Raw genomic sequence first — 21,566 nt, 5'->3', positions numbered from 1 at the left:
TATTTAATTGTGTTTAAACGTGTATACGTGACACATTTATTAATTTATTAAAATTAAATAGTTAAAAATTATTTTAATTTATATAAATAATTTTAAATAATTATTTTAATAAATTTTTTAATTTTATAAAAAGTATAATGTAATTATATATGTTCAATCCTAATTTTTAATTTTTAGTGATTATTTGATGTCATTATTATTTTTATTTTGTTATAATTATTTTTATAATTATAAATTTTAAATTTAAATAATAAAATTATATTTAATTATAAATATTTTTATTTAATCATGTTAAACGTGTTATTAATCGTGTCGTGTTGTATATTGACACATTTAACAAACATGTTAATCGTGTTGTATCGTGTTGCATGTGTATTAAATATATATATATTTTTTAAATTTAAAATATAAATATTAAACGTGTTATATTCATATTTAATTTTAATATTTTTAATCATATTTTATATATTTATGATACGTTAACACGAATCATCGTGTCTAAGTGTGAGGGCTTTGATTTTTCCTTTTCATGTGTATGGCATTGGCTGCTGCCAAGATTTTTTTCTGTTTTGGTTGATTAACGTATTAGAAGCGCATTTGGTAGTCAACGTGCAAATATAATAGCAGCTTTAGCGAGTCGGTTTAACGGCCATCAGTCCCTTCTCGTAGCCTCCTTTGTATCAAAAAAAAAAAGGGGGTGTTTATCACTTCATCTTCAAAAAAGGAAAAGGAAAAACAATTTAACAAAAACCACACAAATCACAGGTATGAAATTGAATATAATAAATACAAAGTAAAATATCAATTTAAGTGTTTAGTAGTAGCACTGGTATTTTATTTACTGAAAGGAAAAAAGAAAATAAGCGGGGGAGGGGGAAATGCAAAATCTCTTGTAATTTGGTTAATCATCTTGAGAGTTGAAATTAATAGATAGCTTGTAGCAGTTAGCAGCAGCAGCAGCAGCAGCAGTGGGGCAAGTTATGGCAACGTCGTCAAGCTCATCAGTGGTATCGGGAATCCCACTCTCTCAAATACGATGGGATACCTCCAGAGGGGGAGGGGGAGGGGGAAGAAGCATAGTTAGGGTTAACAGTCCTGTTCCTACCGCTTCTCTGCCTTTGACCCGTTTCCGTTTCCATCTTCCCCCAACCCCTGCCGCTGCCAGGTAAACTATTTTTTCTGAAAATAGAATTTAATCTGCATTTCACAGCACTCCGCGAAGCATTATATGAGAATTCTTTCATTTCGTCATAATAATTTATTTTAACTAGAATATATTATTATGTCTATATTGTGGTTAATATAGTGGATTAGTTTTCAAGTATCAGCTTTCTCGATTAAGTAATATTATCTCAATTCTCAACTCAACGAACCCTTATCTGAAATTGAGATGTTTTGGCGGATGAAGGTGGCAAGGTGACGTTAGAAGTAGAAATACTATTGGATTGGAATTCCAGAATTGGAATAATAATACTATTAGGAAGAAGAAGAAGAAGAAGAGCGGTGCTTCCAAAGCATGGAAATGGACTTCCCCTGTCTCATTCTCACAACAGTGCAAAAGGTGGATCCCCTGCTGCTCCTCCCTTAACCGCAACTGCTACCGCAAGATAGCACCCTTGCCTCTTGCAACATCTGTGCCGGCATTTTTTCCCGACAAATCTTGCTTTCCTCTCTCTGCCCATACACTCAACACCACTTCTGTAAGTATTTTGTTTCTTTCTCTGCTTTCAACTCCCTGAATGCCATTTTTACTCAATTCTTTAATTTAGTAATAATTATTTTCAGGGCAAACATATCTGCGCTCCTTGCGCTACTGTTGGTCCAGATGAGCCGCATGCAGCAAGTACGACCTGGCCAGATGGTCTTCTTGAAAAACAAGATTTTGATTCATTATATCCACAATTTCAAACAACTGAATTAGAGGGGTTTTTATCTACTCAACTTCCTTCCCACCCAAAGTTACATCGAGGACAATTGAAAAATGGCCTTCGCTACCTTATTTTGCCAAATAAAGTTCCACCAAACAGGTATAATCTACCCTCCCAACATTGGCGAGCCACACATTATAAAGAAATAAAAAAATTCTGAGATGAATTTATATCCCATCTTTATTGGCATTTTAGTGCATGAGAGAATGTTTACTTTTGCTTTCTTCTTGGGTGTAAAATCATTGAATGCCACCCATCTATTAGGTTGCAAATTCTCAATAAAATCTGGGCTTGGTTGTTGTATTCACATTCCTTTCCAATTCCCGATTATCATGAATTGACGAATTGAAAAACAAACCCCAAGCTTAATCTTCAACTGCTGACAATAGTTCCTTCTTGTTTTATAGATAGTGCTGGTGAAGAGCTTCAATCATTACATGTGTCACCTTTTTCTTCTATAATCTGGCTACTGATGTTTTTTGACGTCAATGCACTATTTTCACTGTGCACCATGAGCATAGTTTTCATGCTTTCTTCTCTTGTTAGGTATAGACAGATTGTAATTATAATTCCATAATAAACTTGAGTTTTAAAATCAGCTTCTTTTATATGTCAACAGTTTTTATGATGTTAAAAGCACTGTACTTGGCTTGTGTTTAATTATCCAGAAAACTTCACTTGAAGAAACCTGATTTTTGAATAATGACATAGTGAAATGTAAGGCGTCATCAATATATCTGCTTTATGTAGATGAGACAATACCCTCTCTCTTTCTCTCTTGCATTTACATAATAATATTTTGGAACAACTTTAGGTTTGAAGCACATATGGAGGTTCATGTGGGATCAATTGATGAGGAAGATGATGAGCAAGGAATTGCACATATGATTGAACATGTCGCATTCCTTGGAAGCAAGAAACGTGAGAAACTTCTTGGTACTGGGGCTCGTTCAAATGCTTACACTGATTTCCACCATACAGTTTTTCACATTCATTCACCAACTTGTACCAAGGTTTGTCCTTCCTTTTCCTTTTCTATACGTTTGCTTGTTAACCTTAACTTTCTAATTCAATTGTAGTGTCTTTGCTTGTTTGCTTGCCTCAGGGATAAAGTTCTTGAATCTTCCATTCTTTGTTTATATATGTATTTTACTCTTTTTTATGTGCTTTTATCTTGGTATGATTTTCTTTTTGCTGTTCTATAATTTTTTATTTTGGCATAGACTTAGAAAAGAAGTTAAACAAGTTAATATTTAGTTCAGGATAGCTATTTTACCTTTCTGCATTCGCCTGACAATCTATGAAATGATTTATGGAAGAGCCATCTGTTGAAATTTATTAACTGAGTATTGGTTGAATGGGTTGGTTTATACCTACAATTGGTTTATTGTATATTTGATGGTAAAAAGGTTGTTGTTTACCAGGAATCTGATGAAGATTTACTTCCACTTGTTCTGGATGCCTTGAATGAGGTATGAAACTCAACTACATCAAAATCTTTTTTTGAAAGATAATTTGGCCAAGTTGAAAGATAAGGACCTATTGCTTATGTTATAGCAGCTGGACTGGATTTCTTATTTTCCGTTGCCCATGTCTCCCACCCCTTCCCACCCAACCCTAAGATAGAAAAAATGATTCTCTTAATCACCATGAAATGTGTCACATTGTCTTTATTGTTTCTTGCATACAGATAGCTTTCCATCCAAAATTCCTTTCTTCTCGAGTTGAAAAGGAGAGGCGTGCTATACTTTCAGAATTACAGATGATGAACACAATAGAGTATCGTGTTGACTGTCAGGTGCTAATCAGGGTGATTCTATGGTTTAGCTGCTTATTATTTTATGTTAGCTCAAAATTCCAATCTAGCATTTTTTCTTTCTTCTGAATGCAGTTATTACAACATCTCCATTCTGAAAACAAGCTGAGCAAAAGATTTCCAATTGGATTAGAGGAGCAGATTAAGAAGTGGGATGCAGATAAAATAAGAAAATTTCATGAACGGTGGTATTTCCCTGGTAATGCGACTTTGTACATTGTGGGGGACATTGATAATATCTCAAAGACAATTTACCAGATTGAAGTATGGCACAAGCTGTTTACTTATTATTATTTATGTCTTTGTTCCTAAGAAGCAGTATTGTGATTCTTGACTGCAATCTGTTGATTCTATGCAGGCTGTTTTTGGACAAACTGCCCTTGAAAATGAGATGCCCCCACCACCTACTTCTAGTGCATTTGGTGCCATGGCTAGTTTTCTCGTTCCTAAGCTCTCAGCTGGGCTTGCTGGAAGTTCATCTCATGAAAGATTGTCTAATCCTGCAGATCAAGCTAAGATTATTAAAAAGGAAAAGCATGCTGTTCGTCCTCCTGTAAAGCACATTTGGTCCCTCCCTGGACATAATACAGACATGAAGCCACCACAAATATTTCAGCATGAGTTGCTACAGAATTTCTCAATTAACATGTTCTGCAAGGTTTGCAAAATTATGCTTGCTTTGTGAAAGTTTATGCTTGCTTTGTGAAAGTGTTTGTCTGTTTTTCTACGGTTAAAATCTTATTGTTCTTCTTTTTCTTGTTGTCAAAAATTTCATATAAATACTTGTCCACGTTGTGTTTCTGTGCTTAAACTGTGTGGCTAAAAGTTTCTGCTCTGTGGCTCTAGTTTTAGTTTAATTGGAGTCCCTGCTCTGCTGCTCTAGTTTTGCTATAATTAGGAGTGTGATTGTTTTATAAGTGGTGCAATTACCAGTGCCAAACATATGATTTGGCATACTTAATTATTGTATGAGTATTATAGAGCATGTTTATATGTAAGTAGGGAACAGGCGGTTTATCCTTTCTAGATCAAATGGTTCTGCTAAACAAGTTTTTAGATGCTAGTTGTTTTCTATTTATGAGAATTTAGTTGTAAGTACATCCAAACTCTAATTATTTCATCCTATTCCCAGAAAGAACCAGTGTCCTGATACAGTAGTAGTTGTACAGTGCTCTCCTGGTGCATTTTTATTACTTAATTTAATATGTTAGTCTGTCTTCTCTCTTATTAAATTTTATTTTTATCCTTTCATGCTGACCTACATTTTGTGTGTTTGTAATTGGCACTATAACAACTAGACCTAGACATTTGTCTCAGATTTTGTGTTGTGAATCTTCCTGCAGATTCCTGTGAACAAGGTTCAGACTTTCGGAGATCTGAGAAATGTTCTGATGAAAAGAATATTTCTATCTGCCTTGCATTTTCGAATTAATACAAGATACAAGGTATTCTGATTCCCCAAGCACCTTTTCACCCCTTATCTTCCAGCCTTTATTACCCAAGGAGAGCTTGCCTTATCTTGTAAATGCCATGATCTAGCTGATTAATTCTGAAATTACTCTTATCATGCCGTCTTCAAGTTGCCCAAGTAACATTTTGTTTAGCACCAAGTTGGCATTGCAATTCCCTACCTGCTTTTGCTAGTGAGAACAAATTCACCATAATTGGGATTTTTTATTGCAATTTTTATTTTGTTCAGCATTGCGTTTACAATTAAATTTGGCAATTGCAATCAATGTAACTGCAATTTAATACCAAAAGGGCTCTTATTAACTTGTGGGGGTTATAAGGGAAGTATAGGTACACATAGGGTGTTTTACTATTTCGAGGAATAATTTACTGGGAGGTAAAACAGTGTGGCAAACTACAGTGAAATTTTTGCAGACATGATTCTAGTTAACTTGCTTTATAAATCTATCAGTACTCTACTTTCTGCACTTCTTTCTATAATTTTAACATTTTTTTATTCTGTTATCTTCTTTTGTCAAGTTGAATTGCACCCCCCCCCCCCCCTTCTTCTTTTCTTTCCAAGACATAACAAGAATGACAACAACATTGCTTTTGAAAATTTTGGCTAATTTATGGAAGTTTCCAGAGTTCCAATCCGCCGTTTACTTCAGTTGAATTGGACCATAGTGATTCAGGAAGGGAAGGATGCACTGTCACAACTCTTACAGTCACAGCAGAACCCAAGAACTGGCAGAACGCAATTAAGGTTGCTGTTCAAGAGGTTTGTGTTTCTTTATCATTCTCAGTCTTCTATCTTCTTCTGCTGATTTTACCTGTTTGCTTAATTGGTGCATGAAGTGCTTGGGTTATTATTGTGACAATCTTCTTGGAATTTACATTGGACACATAACGCAATCTTGACTCTCGTTTCCTTTAACTTTTCCTCTTTATTTGCTATATATGGGATGATGGTAGATAATTTTTTCAATGGAATCATAGTGAATGGCTGTAAAGCCTAATATATTTTGTTGGTCACAGGTTCGAAGGCTCAAGGAATTTGGTGTCACTAAGGGTGAATTGACTCGCTATATGGATGCACTGTTAAAAGATAGTGAACAGCTGGCAGCAATGATTGATAATGTGTCATCAGTTGACAATTTGGATTTTATTATGGAAAGCGATGCACTGGGCCATACAGTTATGGATCAGACACAAGGACATGAGAGTTTGATGGCGGTCGCTGGCACTGTTACTCTTGATGAAGTAAGTTCACCAATAATGATCCTATCCTCTGGCAGTGAAACTGTTTTTCATGCTTTCTTTTCTACACATGATCATTTTGATATTTTTTGTTTAAATGAGGAATATCTGCATTATATAGTTGAGCATATGAGCTAGGGTGGTGGAAACTAATGTTGGTTGAAATCCGGTAGTAGGATCTTTTGGAAACAGTCAAGCACATAATTTTGCTTTCTGTATTTGTGAAAATTATACATCTTGGACATATACTGGCACTATGACAACATGGCTTGCAGTTATTATTGCCTGTAATGTCAGGACTTGTGTCTCCTGCGAAGTATGACAGAGCTAGTTGCTATGATTTAGAAGAATATTGTTTTTAAAATTCCTTTATTCCTTTCATTTGCCCAAAAATGATATGGTGTGAAGATTTTATTCATTATTGAGAAAGAAATATCTAGTTGGTGTGTAGATGTGGGATTTCTATGTAATGCTATATCATGTAGACTGGTGTAACCTCAATTAAGAAGTTGTTTGGAAAATGTGATTTTCCCCTTTTTTTGGTGCTGCATAACACAATTTTACATTTTTTAACAAAAAATTTCGTTACAAATAATTTTTTTACTGTTCTGTGGTGTAGGTCAACTCTATTGGTGCACAGGTATTAGAATTTATCTCTGATTTTGGAAAACCTACTGCACCCCTTCCAGCAGCAATTGTTGCATGTGTTCCGAAAAAAGTTCATCTCGATGGCATTGGTGAAACTGAATTCAAGATAACCCCAAGCGAGATCACAGCTGCCATAAAGTCAGGATTGGAAGAACCCATTGAAGCTGAGCCTGAGGTCTTCATCTGTATCTTTTTTTAAGTGCCATTTTGAACTTCTTTTGCTTAGTTTATCTTTGCAGGAGATGTATATTCAAGTTACGTCACTGCTAAATGTCTTTTCTTTTCTGCAGCTTGAGGTGCCAAAAGAATTAATATCTCCACTGCAGTTGCAAGAGTTAAGGATGCAGAGGGGGCCTTCTTTTATTCCTCTTAGTGCTGAAATGAATGTTACAAAAGTGCAAGATAAGGAAACAGGGATTACTCAACTCCGTCTTTCTAATGGAATTCCTGTAAATTATAAGGTATGCTTTGTATTTGTTGCTTTGAGTTTCTTTTTGACCAATTAAAAATGAATAATGATTGTTTATTGTTTAATAGTACAATATGATATGGGTGATTTGAGTATTTTGCATTTCCATGTAGTTGTAGTTGTTTCTAGAAGATTAAGTCCTTGTCAGCCAAATAGATCTTCACTTTTTGCTTAATGTTTGCTTGTTCTTTTTTTCTTTTTTAACTTGTTGAGATGTCTTCTTGGTGGGGATTTCTTGAATTTTCTTTTTCCCTTGACACTGATTTGTTGTTCAGGCAGGTAGATTTTTGGACTCTTGAATTTGGACATATTTATTTAGAAATGTCAAATTCAGGATATGTATCTTTGCATGACTTCCCCAACCAGTTTCTATATGATAGGCTAAAGATATTTGGTATCTGATTATACTGATTATGGATGCACTGATGATATCTCAAACCAACAATATTTGTTTGGTTAACTCCACATGTATTTCTCTCACGGGGGATTGGTTATTCTTATATCCCTATTAAACGTTTATTTTTGTTTAGATTTCAAAAAATGAAGCCCGAGGAGGTGTAATGCGGCTCATAGTTGGCGGAGGTCGGGCGGCTGAAACTTCTGATTCAAAAGGAGCTGTTGTTGTAGGTGTTCGAACTCTCAGTGAGGGTGGTCGTGTTGGCAACTTCTCAAGGGAACAGGTCTTTTTTTTTCTTCCCTGTTCTTATCACATCCTAAGTAGATATATTTGGAAAAACTGTGAAAATGATTGTTTTGCTGGATTTGTGCCCTTTCTTTGGGTTTAATTTAGCTATATCAAATAGTGGTTGGCAGGATAAAAAAAGATGGTGATACGGTCCCTTGAAACGGATCGAGTTATGGGACGGTGTGTGGAAGGGTTTGGTTTAGTTTGAGGTACGCTAGGTACTTGGGTGGAAAGTTTCTTTTTTCGACCTATGTTTGTAGTGCTGGCTCGTTAGAGAGAACCTACAGATCTCTTGAGTTTTAAGTACTCAAAAACTTGAATAGATTCTGAACAACCTCTTTTATTAACTTCACTCCTTTTTAACTACAGCTTGGTGGAATAACCACCCTTAAAGCAAGAAAGTGGAAAGGTGGAGACATAACCTCCAATAACATGAAATAGAAAACTACCACTAACAATAAAATAGGGTGGAGACACAACCTCCAACAACATGAAATGGAAAACTACCACTAACAATAAAATAGGAACCACAATGAAACTGTTAACAATAAACTGCCAGCAACTAACAGCAACCAATCAGATATGTTGATTTAGTTTATACTTCCCATGTGTGAATCCCTTGTAAACTAAGGGATTATCTGATGTGCTAACAGATGGAAATGCCATGATGGTTAGCCATGATGGTTAACCATGAATTTTTGTTTCTTCTAATGAAAGAAAATTGAGTACAGCTGCCTATGGCCTTCTTCCTTTTATGATGATCATATGTGCTATTCTCTCAGCTCTGTCAACAGTGACTAACTTGTTATAATTGGACTTGTTATCTGTTCTGATAGCTACTTTTGGCATGCTGTTATAATCTCATTTAAAATTCTCAGCCTTTTCGTCTTGCCTTCATGCATTATTTGTCTCATGTGTGTTTTGATTTGATTCCCTAGGTAGAACTTTTTTGTGTAAATCACCTGATAAATTGCTCCTTGGAGTCCACTGAGGAATTCATTTCGATGGAGTTCCGTTTCACTTTGAGAGACAATGGGATGCATGCCGCTTTCCAGTTGCTTCATATGGTGCTCGAGGTATCACCATGTTGATAATTATATAAAAGTTAAATCTACATACGCTGGATCTTTCCTTTTAATTTGCAAGTTATCGAGTGGTTGAGGAAAATATTAATGCTGTGCAAGAGTCATCCCTTTTGTGGATTCATGAATTTTTGTCATAAAATTCTGATTAGTAGTACTGTCTTGTAAGTTATGATGCTGGCTTCTGATTTGCAGCATAGTGTCTGGCTTGATGATGCATTTGATAGAGCTAGACAATTGTATTTGTCCTACTACCGGTCCATTCCAAAGAGTTTGGAACGGTCAACTGCTCACAAACTTATGTTAGCAATGATGAATGGTGATGAGCGCTTTGTTGAACCTACTCCAAAATCATTACAAAATTTAACACTCAAATCTGTAAAAGATGCTGTGATGAATCAGTTTGTAGGTGATAATATGGAGGTAAATGTTTTCACTCTTAAAACTTCTTACTGAAGCTGATATTCAACATGAGATTTTTTTTAATCTAAAGCTGTTTGTGTTCATTGTTCAGGTAAGTATTGTGGGGGACTTCTCAGAGGAGGAGATTGAGTCTTGTGTTCTTGATTATCTGGGAACAGTTAGAGCGTCAAGAGATTCTGAGAGAGCACATGGATTTAGTCCAATCTTATTTCGACCTTCTCCATCTGACTTGCAGTTTCAACAAGTGAGGCCATTGATCAAGCTATTGTTACACACATATTTGTGATGTGTTGGAAACAAATTTCTGCAATTGATCTGTACATTTATCCATGCATCATGTTTGGTTTCTTGCTAAAAGATCTGAGCATTTTTTTTCTTTAATGTGCTTATTTACTTTCAATTAGGTATTCTTGAAGGACACCGACGAAAGGGCATGTGCATATATCGCAGGCCCTGCACCAAACCGTTGGGGTCTTACAGTTGATGGAAAAGACCTATTAGAGTCAGTTGCTGATATTCCAAGTGCTGATGGTGAGTTGCCCTATGATGTTTAGAACTGGATATAATTTTTCCACCTTAAGTGTTCAGTTCCTTGGACTGCTAGCGATTGCATGGTTGAATAGAGTCCAGTTTTTATTACTAATATAAAATTGAACAGTTAGAGGTTGGAAGAGTTTTAACTTCAAAGCATACAATCAGCCTTGCTGTTGAGTGGATCTAAGTATAGGATGTACAAATTGTGATAACCCACTGGTCCCACTCCACATTGTATATGAATGTAAATGATGAGACCCATATAATGGTTCTAGTCAATCGCTACTAAGATTTGAGCTTAGTCTTTGGAAGGTGACATGGTTTATGCTTAATAGGCTAGGTTAGTGGTGCTTGAACTCAGGGTGTTACAATTGGTGTAGCATGTGCCAGCCTCGTGTGGGTGCTCATGCAGTGCTGGTAAGATCTTGTTTCTGTAGATTGGAACCTGATTGTGCTTGTGATGTGTGGTCTTGGTGAGGACATCCAAGGATTTGAGAAGATACAATTTGATATCTCATCCCACATTGAATATGAATGTGAATAATGGGACATAAGAGGGTTCAAGTCAATTATTACTAACAACTCAAGTTTGCACTTTCAAAGATCATATAGTTTAGGTCTGAAAAGTTGTCAGTTCAATGTTGCTTGGAAGTGGGTCTTTATAGTTGGTATTAAAGCATATGCCGGCTGATGTGGGCTCTTACACTGAAGTGTTATGATCATGGTTCCTGTAGTTGGTGTTGTTTGTGATTGTGATGGGTATTCTTGATGAAGACATCAAGGATTTAAATGGGTGGGTTGTGATACCTCATCCCAAACTGGATATGAATGTGAATGATGAGACCCATGTAACAATTCTAGTTGATCACTTCTAACAACTTGAGTTTAGACTCTTGAGAATCATGTGGGCTAGTGGTGCCTTGACTCGGGCCATTGCAATCTCGCATATTTTGCTGAGGAGCAATACCATCTATCTTTCATTTCGCATCTAAAATTTGCTTTATCTTTCCCTTCCTCTTATCTCCTAGTTTTTGCATTCCTTGTGAGCCAAAGGGGTGCTCATTCATTGTATGAGCATATGGATCTATCTATAACTAAGCGCAAGTTAAATGATTTCGAATAATTTTTAATGAAAATATGTTTTCAGTTGTTTTCTGGAAATATATTCTCAGTTATTTTATTATCCAGAGTTTTTTGTATAATGATTGTTGATCTGGTCAAAGGTTGAGCCACTCATCCAGGTCCTTAAGTCCAGCTCAATAGCTTGAGTTTGGCCTGTGATTATTATTCTACTAAGTATAATTAATATTTACTTAATTATCATTCTGAAAAATATATTTAAAAGTTAAAACTTTAAATTATTATATATATGGTTAGGTTAAGCTAGGCCTGGCCTTGGCTTTTAAGGATGTCACCCTCGTAGAGCCCGACCCAAACCTAGTCTGGCCCGACTTGTGGACAAATGTTAGTGTTCATGTATTCTCAACTGCATTAATGAGACTATACTAATTAAGGTGCATAGCTAGTTTTATATATATAATTCTTTCTTTGTTTTGGCATTTAGTCTTGTTCCTTAAGGGAAAATCTTCTCTCTCTTTCCAGATTAAACTTTTGATTCATTGTACTACAATTATTCAAATTGTCAAGAACTACATGTTAAACTAGTGTGAAAAGTCCACAAAATTTTGCAAGTCTTAGTTATTGTTTTTTCTTTCTGTACTAGTTAGATTGGCATATCTTTTATCAGTTTGTTTTCTCCTCATCTTTTCCTTCAGGTACATGGGAAGAAAATAGAAGTTACTATTAAAGTTGGTATAAATTCAATGCTGCTTATGGGATGATTATTATTAGATCTTGTGCAAGGCAGAAGTAGTTTTGAACTTTTGATTGTTTTTATGCATTAGAATGGAAATCCTGGCTTATGTAAACATGAGTTGTATTTTCCTTGAAATTTAAACAAATTTTCTTGTTATATCTTATAGCTGGTCAATTGCTTTGCAGATGCACAACCCCATTCTGATGAGGGAAAAGACATTCAGAAGGATCTGCAAAAAAAGCTTCGCGGTCATCCACTTTTCTTTGGCATAACAATGGGGCTGCTGGCTGAGGTCATAAATTCTAGGTAATGCTTCTTAGCCAACTGCATGTAGTTAGCAAGTGAAGCAGAATTTATCTGAAATGCATTGTTAGTGTCTGCAAAGTGTTAAATCCTTGGTTGTTGCAGCAAATCGTATACCTTGTTCCATTGTTAGATGATGAAATATTGAAATTCCTTAACCATGAAATTGCAATCAGGAGTGTTGGGTTTATTCCACATGCAACTATTTATTTAAAATCGCTTTTATCTTTTAAGAGTTTCGTGTTTTTACCCCTCTTGCGAGTATTCTTACAAATTAATACATGTTTTTGGCAATTACCTTACAAAAATTCTCCCATGCTTTACACAGGCTTTTTACAACAGTCCGGGATTCTCTTGGATTAACATATGATGTATCATTTGAATTGAACCTCTTTGACCGACTTAAGCTCGGATGGTATGTGATATCTGTAACATCAACTCCAAGCAAGGTGGGGGGTCAATCCAGATCCATTTGCATTGTTTTTTTGTTTGTTGTGGTTCTTGTTATTATTTGACTTTTTTGACCTCCTCCATTTTTGGCTGATGAACTTCCAGGTATATAGAGCTGTTGATGCTTGCAAGAATGTTCTTAGAGGTTTGCATACCAACAAGATTGCCCCACGGGAACTGGAGAGGGTTAGTTCTTAAACAACTATTATAAGTACTTTTTGTGTTACCATGTATTTGGATATTGTCTTGCAAAGTATTTTGGTTCAGTTGAAAAAGAGCATAATTTACACGAACTAGTTGTCATTTGTTAAAAGTTCATAAATGCACTCCTTAAATCTGCAGGCAAAGCGGACTCTTTTAATGAGACATGAAGCAGAAATTAAGTCAAATGCCTATTGGCTTGGATTGTTGGCTCACTTGCAAGCTTCTTCTGTTCCAAGAAAGGTGATATGATATGTGATAGTTCAGTCTTTACATTGAGTTTTTATGTTTGAAACTTACTTTAGTGTGAAAAAAGTATTCCAAAATTTGTCACTTCTACTTTTATGTTTAATTTCTTATTGGTCATGGTAATAAATCCATACTTGTTTATTTGGAATTCAGGACATATCATGTGTTAAGGAGCTTACTTCTCTATATGAGGCTGCTTCTATTGAAGACATATACCTTGCTTATGACCAGATGAAGGTGGATGAAGATTCATTATACTCATGTATTGGGATTGCAGGGGTTCATGCTGGTGAAGGTACGACAGGTGAGGGCATACCTTGATGTTTTTTAGCATTTTAATGTTTTAATTGCCTTTTTACTGAACCTGATAAATCTGAAAATACCAGTCTATTTCTAAACCAATCAACTAGTTTCTGGAAACTTGATTAGATGCAAAGCTAGATCTTAGGAAGCACAGATATGCAGACACAAGACATATGGATACAATGATAGAGCGATTTGTAAAAAGTTAGGACGTGAGAAGGTGGGATACAAAATACTAACTAAATATTGTATACATATTTATATATATAATTTGATTAGTTTTAATTAAAAATATAGACAAATATGCCCTAAAATTTCTCAAAATATATAAAATTTTCTTAACAAACATTTTGTTACCCCAATTTTTTTAACCCTTAATTATTTTAGCATAAGGATAATATATTGCTCCTGGTTTTCTTAGAAGAGTTTTCTTCTCCTTGTTCATAAACTTCTGTGCAGCTTCCGAAGAAGAGGAAGAATCAGACGGAGGCTTTCAGGGAGTTATTCCTGTAGGGCGTGGTTTATCTACAATGACGAGGCCAACAACATGAGCCTCCGTGATTGCGCCATTTGCTGTGGTTTGGTAAGCAGAAGGTTGGTATAATACACAAAAGGAAACCTCTCTCTCAACCCCCCTTAACCTTCTTCTTCTTCTTCTTCTTCTCTTAGTAAAATGGTGAGACTAATCTCTCCATTTGCCAGCTTGCCCTGTGGTGGAATCTTTGATGATTATTTGAAGGGCAAAGCGACAAAGTCGTAGCCAATGGTATGGAAGAAATAATCATGGAGATGCTATGTCAAGGTCACACTAAATACAATTCGTTGGAAAAGCCAGATTTATGGCATTACATGATTTGATACCAATTGACACATGTATTCTTTAAGGGATATTATTCAATGCTTGAGTAATAAATTTGGCTTTATTCCCCAGTCCCCACCTTCTTTCTTTTCACCCTTCTCATAAAATTGTAAATTGAATAAATTTTATGCCCCATAATTCAAAGCTCGTTTCTCACTCTGAAAGTCTCCTCTTTTAGCTTGCAGTTTTCTACGAGCACAGAAATATATGGTGTGGGTTTCCACTTGGAACACTTTTGACTCTCACTACAAACCGATATACAGTTTCAATTGGGAATTATTAGGTTCGAGATTAGGGTTTAGTTGACATTATAGTGTAAAACTCTTACTAAGTGTTAAAATGTCTGAAAAGGATATAATATTAGAATGATTCTGTTTTCAACATTTTTAAGCTGTTCAAAAAATATAAATTATTGTAAAAAATGAAATTTATTTTAAAAAAATGTACAGAAAGAATAATTTTTAAATATTAAAAAAAAAAAATTAAAACTGGAGTGAGGTAGAGAAGCCATGTCAACGGAAGACAGGGTTAAAAGAGTTTAAAATGAAGCCAGTCGATGAAATGGTCACAAATGGTTATTTTAATTTTTCCATTAATGTAAATTAATCTTTCCTTATATATACATATATGTAGATAGATACGTGGAAAAAGCTATATATCCTTACTAATTTGAGTCCAGTAAGATTGCATTTTACAAAAAGTATAATAATATATATATATATATATAATTACATGCATATCACACATGTAAGTTATAGTGAAGCAGGAAGTTAGGGTCGCACATAACAGAATACACTCATAATCAGAGAGATATCAGGTCACAAACCTGACTGAGAGATGGACAACAAAGAAAGGGAACAACTGGTTAGATCACAAGTTAAGATCATTCCATTCCACCTATCATAAAAGAACCCTTAAACACAAGTTATAACAAAAGAAACCTGCAGTTTACTACATAGGACAAGCAGCTCATAACTTGTTTCTACTGTGGTCCTTCAGTTGTGCCACGCAAAATCCCCTTTGCCTTCTCTTAAGCTTCTTCCCCTCCTGTAGTCAATCTCCGCATCCGAGCTTGATAACCCCAGATGATATTTCCTGCTCCTTGATGAACACTTCTTCAAATATATACCCTCTTCATCAGTCAGGGTATGGTTGACAGGCGTATTTGATCCAGTGACATTACTCACCTGCCTCCTTGATTTGTGATCTGCATCATTAAGCAAACAACATTGTTCATTTTTCAGGTAACAGGGAAAAAGAACACAGATGGGATGAGAATTCTATTAAGATGGACTAGACACATCTTAGAGAAATATTGTCCCCAAGCAGTCGAGGTGCTCTGGAACTCAAATTTTCTCGAGTAATGGATTGCTTGATTCATCATGGCCTCCAATCTTATCACAGCACTATTCATGCCTGTTGTCTTTTACTCCTTTCCAGCGTGAAAATTCACACTAGGTCCCTCTAGGTGTGACTGTGTGTGTGTACATGTTATCAGAAAATCTTAACCTAGCATTTTATAGTTAAATACATCATAAAGTAAAGTAGGAAAAATAATACTACAAAATGTCACTCAGAATTTCTTCAAAATGATCAATCTTATTGGACGAATAGAACCTCACTTAAGAAATTATGCTGGATGCACAAAACATTAATTATCGCTTGCACTATCTTCATGAGAGAAACATAGAGTCATTCAGATAGCAAGATAGAGGTATAAAAGAAGTAAATATAACCTATTGTTCTTAGTTAGCGAGATTTTGAAAGAACCAAAGAGAAATAAAAGATCAAAATAAAAACAGTGCTTCACAGTTTTACAAATCTAATTCATCAATTAAAGTGTAATACATGGGTACAAACTTTCAGTATTGTAAAATTATCTCATTTCTCTCATTTGGAAATTTAAGTTCACTTTTCTTCACTTCTCACTATCATTTCTCTCCTTTCTTCTCTTTCTTCAATAGAAGATACCATTATATGAAATATTTACTGCATGAGCTGCAAAAGTCGAAACTAGACAAATTTACAATATATAGTCTATGCCCTATTTATTTTTTAGAAATTATGGAATAGATGATATCCAGGATGCCTAGAAGGTTAATGTTGAAGTTGCCAAGGATTTCCAGTTTCTTTAAAATTTTCTTCCCATGATTTCTTGATAACTGACAGTAATAATGAATTTTAGATCAAGTAGGGGACACTTCACCTTCGAATCCATTGCATGACAGTTGCACGTCATGGTGTACAACCTCATTAACAAATTCAGGTTTTGATTTACGTTTCTTCTCAGCCAGCAAGTTTTCCTCGATTTTCTCTGTATTTAGTCCCTTGCCAATTGATGTGAGTTCCACACTTTCTTCAAAAGAAGGTTTGTCTGTAGGAAAAGGTGTCATGGTAAACGAGTCCTCTGTAACATCAGTAATCTCCACATATTGAGTAGTAGTGATAATTTCATCTGCACTAAATCCAAACGAAGCTCTGTACGCTTCAAGTTCTTCCACATCTTGCTTAGGACTTCTACTTTGCCTATTTTGATGCCCACTGCAACTAGTAGGACAAACATCTGAATCCTTGGAAACACTTAATCTCCCACCAGCATGAGGAAGTGGATTTTGATCCAGATAGAATTGTGCAAATGTAGCAGGACAGAAGAAATTTGTATCTTGAGACACTATGGAGGAACCAGTTACATCATGCTCAAATAGCCTGCCAGAACCACTCCTTGAATGTTTGCCATTCTGGGGAGAAATTGAAGGATCCCACTGTGGATGAAACTCCCGTTCAGGAAAGGATGACGACAAACAATCACCTGAGGTCCTAGAGATTGGAGATATGAGGCTACTGGCAGGACTCCCAGGGTAGAGTGAGTATGTAGATTGAAGATCATTTGCAGCAATATAATTATTCTTATCAGAACTTTTAAGATCTGCAGAAGATGTCAAGAACCGCGCGAAAGGAACATCTGGTGAAGAGGGAGTAGTCAGGTGGGCCAACTCAGGAGGGGGAGTGAGCGGAGCAGTTGAGGGCTCAGTTGTAAAGGTTGAGAAAACAGGAGGAGAAACTAGTTGTGTCTCATGGGCATATGGTCCAGTGGCAAACATTGTGGATGATGGCCCTCCAGGTGAGTTAGCAGATAATGACAAGAAGCAACTTGGTGATTGAGCTGTTGAAGGGAGTGCGGAATTTGTAAAGGATGCCGGAGAAGAAGGTGGTGCTAGAAGTGATGGAGCTAAGGTAGTAGTTTGGTTGGTCAACCCGACAGCTTGAGGTCCATTTGGCTGGGTGGCTGATGCATTGCCCTCAGGAATACGAGATGCAGGTACAATACGCTTTCCACCTTTCTGTGTACCAAAACAGGAAAATGCCCCCCAACACCCTCCCCATCTCTTTCGCTGGCAACATAGTTAAACCTTGTAAGCTTGACCCAGATAAGTCAACAGGAAAGGAAAATTGAAATTAAACAAATTAAAACCAGCAATCCTCAAGAACAAATTATCAATTAGTAAGAAAACCAAACTTTCTGTGTGTGTGTGCGCGAATTTCAGTGGCATAATTTCCACAAAAGCCAGATGAATTCATAAACACGCAAGTGAGCACTACATACATCTCTAGAGCTACTGTGACATTGAAAGACAGTGCAGACGACAAATACTCAGATTCTTCAGAGTTAGGGTACAAGAAATCAAGTAGTTGTACTATGCTCAGGCAATAACATTTTCATAACATGCAAAAGAGAGCACATTGAAGCATATATGTATAATATGTACATGTCATATACAAACAGATGTATATGTTAAAAGTACACACACACACACACACACACACACATGCAGAAAGAGAGAGAGCAAATCATAAAAAAGATGAGAGAGCAATGGTGTCGTGTAACTTGGTGCGTCGAGATTAATGTAAAGATAACAATATTACCAAAATGTAATGATCATCCAAACCCACGTATTTCCACCTAATATCCAAACGATTCTGAAAAAAAAAAAAAAAAAAAAACAGAAAACTCATGTTCCCTCAACGGGAACAATTCTATATAAAAGAAAATGAACGTCAAGAAGAATGGAGCCCTATACCCTAAACTTGGTCATGGTTAAGCAGTGCTGTTATTAAACATGCAATAGTGTTAGGAGTTAGATCTGGTACTGGAGTTGAAATGCAGTTAAGTGTTGGGATTTTAAGATAGTTTATGTAGGTGCGATGAGCAACAATGAATAAACAGAAACTTTGACAAAAGGTTTGACACTGCAGAACGAGTAAAGGATAGGGAAATGGAAAAGACAGGTGAGGTAAGTCAAGCTCAAGAGAATGGATTCGAGGTGGACGTAGTAATCAATAGCAGAAGACAAAAGTTGTTTGGTCAACAGAATTAAACAAGCAAAGTTGTAAGTAAGTTGGTGAATTAGTTAGATCTATAGATGAAGACTGCAATAAGCTAAGTATTGCCATAAAAAAAAAAGGAAAAAATTACAATTAAATTCCTGATGAGTTATGTTGAAATTGACAAGTCAACAAAACACACACCGCCAATTAACCACACCAAGAAATCCAACATCTCATCAGAGTGTAGGTCTTGATCCAGATGGGCCCAGCTCAGATCAATTCTTCCTTCTTCTTCCTCTAAATCATCATCTCTAATTGTTTTTACTATCTTTATTTATAAGGGAAAAAAAAAAGAAGAAAATCAAACAAAACACAACTCGCAAGCAAATCTGAGCACAGTAGCAGTAGCACAAAGAGGAAAAAAAAAAATCAGATCTGAGACAAAATGGGAGGCAAAAGGAACAGATCTAAACAATGAGGCAAAGTAAAAAAACGTACCCGTTCTTGCTGAGGGAATCTGTTCTGCTCGGAGCCCATGGTCGGCGTTTCTTTCTTTCAAACTGAATTAAGAAATTGTTGACTAAAACAATGGAAGAAATAAATAAAATAAAAATAAACAGAAGAAGGTTGATGAAGCCAAATCCATCATTCACGACATTTCTTGCACAACATTTGGAAAAGACGGAGCTGGGAGGAGGGCCTATCTATAAATTAATCTATTATTCTTAGTATTACTCCGTATCTTAGCTATAGCATAGTTAGTTAGTAACTCAGTGTGTATAAATAAGTATAAAAAAATGAAGAGATGCGGCTTTGTCGTTGAGACTTAAAAGCTGTCGCCACTGTAAAAAAAAAAAAAAAAACCTGCGTGAGCTGTGATTGCGATTTGTGAAGCTCAATCACAAATCTATACTTAACTTCTGAGGACCAAGAGAAACAGAACCATTAATAATAACACCACTACTAAATCAATAACATTATTAAATAATTAAAATAATAATATTTGATACACTGGGCTGAGCAGCGAGCGAAGGGATATCAAGGGATGGATTTTGTTTTTATTTTTTATTTTATAGTAATGGAGAATGGAGGAGATTGCGAGTGCAAGAGACAAGGAAAGACAAATATAAAGCCAAAAGGATTCAACTGATGCAGAAAGGGATGGAGAGTGAGAGGGCAGCACTCTTTACTCTTTACTTACACTGCTCTATGCCTACTCCCTACTTTTTTTTATATATTTTTTTGTCATTTTGTACTGTTAGTATTTTATTTCTTTAATTTAACTAGTACTTATCTCCTTTCTTTTACCCCCTTTACCTTTATTTACTGTTGTAGGAGTAGTGTTCTCTCTAAAAAAGGGATAGGATTAGGAGTACTGTTTTCCTTTTATTTATAAAAAAATATAAATCAAAAGCAAATAAGCAAAAAGAAAGCAGAATAGAATACATAATAAGCACATTAGCAGTATTCAGACATACAGTCACAGAGAGAGAGAGAGGCATTAAAGTTAGAGCTGGGTGGCGCGGGCTTCGGGTGGGCCTCTATTTGATGGATTCTCCGCCCACCGCCCATATCAACTACTTGTGCCCAGCTTGCCCGATGCACGCTTCACGCTTGCTTTTTTTCTTTCTTTCTCTCCCAAGTTCCAAACTCCTGCCTTTTTTTGTTTTATTTTACTAATATTACTAATAGTTTTCCTTTATGCCATACCTTTTGTTTTTTGTCCTTCTTTCTCTCTTTGAATCTTTCCTTTCTTTCTTCCTTCCTCTTTCTTTCCTTCTATTGTATACTGCTCACTGCTAAAGAGACATCAAAATACTTTAGGCCATACTTTAACAAAGGCAACTGTTAAACCACACTGTTTTGGCATAATTATTCCAGTTTTCTTATCACATGGAGATCGACGCAACCGCAACAACACTTACAAGAAGGCAAAAGAAAAATACAATGAGTTGACACTTAAAGGGAAAAATCAAAAGTTGCCTTCATTTTAAGACCAGCTATACAAACTAAGAGTTAAAGCTAAAATTCCTGCAAATGCGAGGACTAGGGATAATAAAACAAGTTGGGAGCTTCAAGCCTTAACTCAGTCACTCCATTTTTGTTTTTATTTTTTTACATACAATCTTCGATGACAAAAGAAAATGGCGGTTTGCTTTCATCGAGGAAAAGAACCGACCAGCAAATAAAGGACCAAATTAAGATTTAACTGAAAGATAATGGAAGATAGAGATTATGGACCTATGGATTGCCAGAGACCTTTTCCTTAACGTTGGAGCAATATCTTTTATGTGCATCAGATACAACAGATTACTAACTCATGTCCAATGTAGAATGAATTGTTCTCCTAAATGTTTTTAATATCGCACAAGGCATTACCGTACGTGTGGTATTGCTATTCTCGGTGCAACCCTCCTCCTTTATCCGGGCTTGGGACCGGCTGTGTAAAGATAAATGCCTTAATCAAGACACAGGCGGAGTTACTTCTCATGGAAATTGGTCCGAGAAACGTAAGCCCGACTCTGCAATATTTTTAACCAAAACCATCAATAAAAATTGTTCAAATTTATATCAAACTCAATCAAATTAAGCCCGTAACCTGCATGCACATTACTGAAAGGACGTTCATTTTTCCAAAGCCCCACAGAGGTTTCAACTTCAAGACATCAAGATATTGAACAGCCATCGGTAAACCAGCCGGCTCTTAATTTTTCTAATGTTCTGTGCCTTATAGATAAGGTTCCGGCAACATCTGTGGTCATCCA

At 35.9% G+C, this 21,566-nt stretch overlaps 2 protein-coding genes across 2 annotated transcripts; one reads left to right on the top strand and one right to left on the bottom strand.

Annotated features, from left to right (window-relative positions):
- Nucleotides 717–14,631, top strand: LOC18592058 (stromal processing peptidase, chloroplastic). Its single transcript, XM_007018552.2, has 26 exons — nt 717–765; nt 945–1,165; nt 1,409–1,700; nt 1,786–2,027; nt 2,743–2,941; nt 3,353–3,400; nt 3,619–3,726; nt 3,820–4,008; nt 4,103–4,402; nt 5,088–5,189; nt 5,840–5,974; nt 6,232–6,456; nt 7,073–7,276; nt 7,392–7,562; nt 8,101–8,250; nt 9,194–9,331; nt 9,533–9,760; nt 9,852–10,004; nt 10,165–10,291; nt 12,296–12,416; nt 12,742–12,862; nt 12,969–13,049; nt 13,206–13,307; nt 13,467–13,617; nt 14,076–14,210; nt 14,319–14,631. Exons 2-25 carry the CDS (start codon nt 981–983, stop codon nt 14,165–14,167), a joined length of 3,864 nt encoding a protein of 1,287 aa, XP_007018614.2. The 5' UTR covers nt 717–765; nt 945–980; the 3' UTR covers nt 14,168–14,210; nt 14,319–14,631.
- Nucleotides 15,318–19,974, bottom strand: LOC18592057 (uncharacterized protein At1g76660). The gene is made up of 3 exons (XM_007018549.2): nt 19,300–19,974; nt 16,682–17,867; nt 15,318–15,682 (listed from the first exon to the last, which is right to left on the bottom strand). Exons 1-3 carry the CDS (start codon nt 19,336–19,338, stop codon nt 15,471–15,473), a joined length of 1,437 nt encoding a protein of 478 aa, XP_007018611.2. The 5' UTR covers nt 19,339–19,974; the 3' UTR covers nt 15,318–15,470.

Source organism: Theobroma cacao, chromosome 8, assembly GCF_000208745.1.
Source record: "Theobroma cacao cultivar B97-61/B2 chromosome 8, Criollo_cocoa_genome_V2, whole genome shotgun sequence".
Lineage (NCBI taxonomy): Eukaryota > Viridiplantae > Streptophyta > Magnoliopsida > Malvales > Malvaceae > Theobroma > Theobroma cacao.
This window is presented reverse-complemented; position numbering and strand designations above follow the sequence as displayed.

Coding starts and splice junctions, on each gene's coding strand:
- LOC18592058 (XM_007018552.2), top strand. CDS start 981: ATGGCAACGTCGTCAAGCTCATCAGTGGTATCGGGAATCCCACTCTCT. Junction 9,761..9,851: donor TTGTAGGTGATAATATGGAG/GTAAATGTTTTC, acceptor TTCATTGTTCAG/GTAAGTATTGTGGGGGACTT. Junction 10,005..10,164: donor CTGACTTGCAGTTTCAACAA/GTGAGGCCATTG, acceptor ACTTTCAATTAG/GTATTCTTGAAGGACACCGA.
- LOC18592057 (XM_007018549.2), bottom strand. CDS start 19,338: ATGGGCTCCGAGCAGAACAGATTCCCTCAGCAAGAACGG. Junction 17,868..19,299: donor GATTCCCTCAGCAAGAACGG/GTACGTTTTTTT, acceptor CTATGTTGCCAG/CGAAAGAGATGGGGAGGGTG. Junction 15,683..16,681: donor GTCATGCAATGGATTCGAAG/GTGAAGTGTCCC, acceptor TTAATGATGCAG/ATCACAAATCAAGGAGGCAG.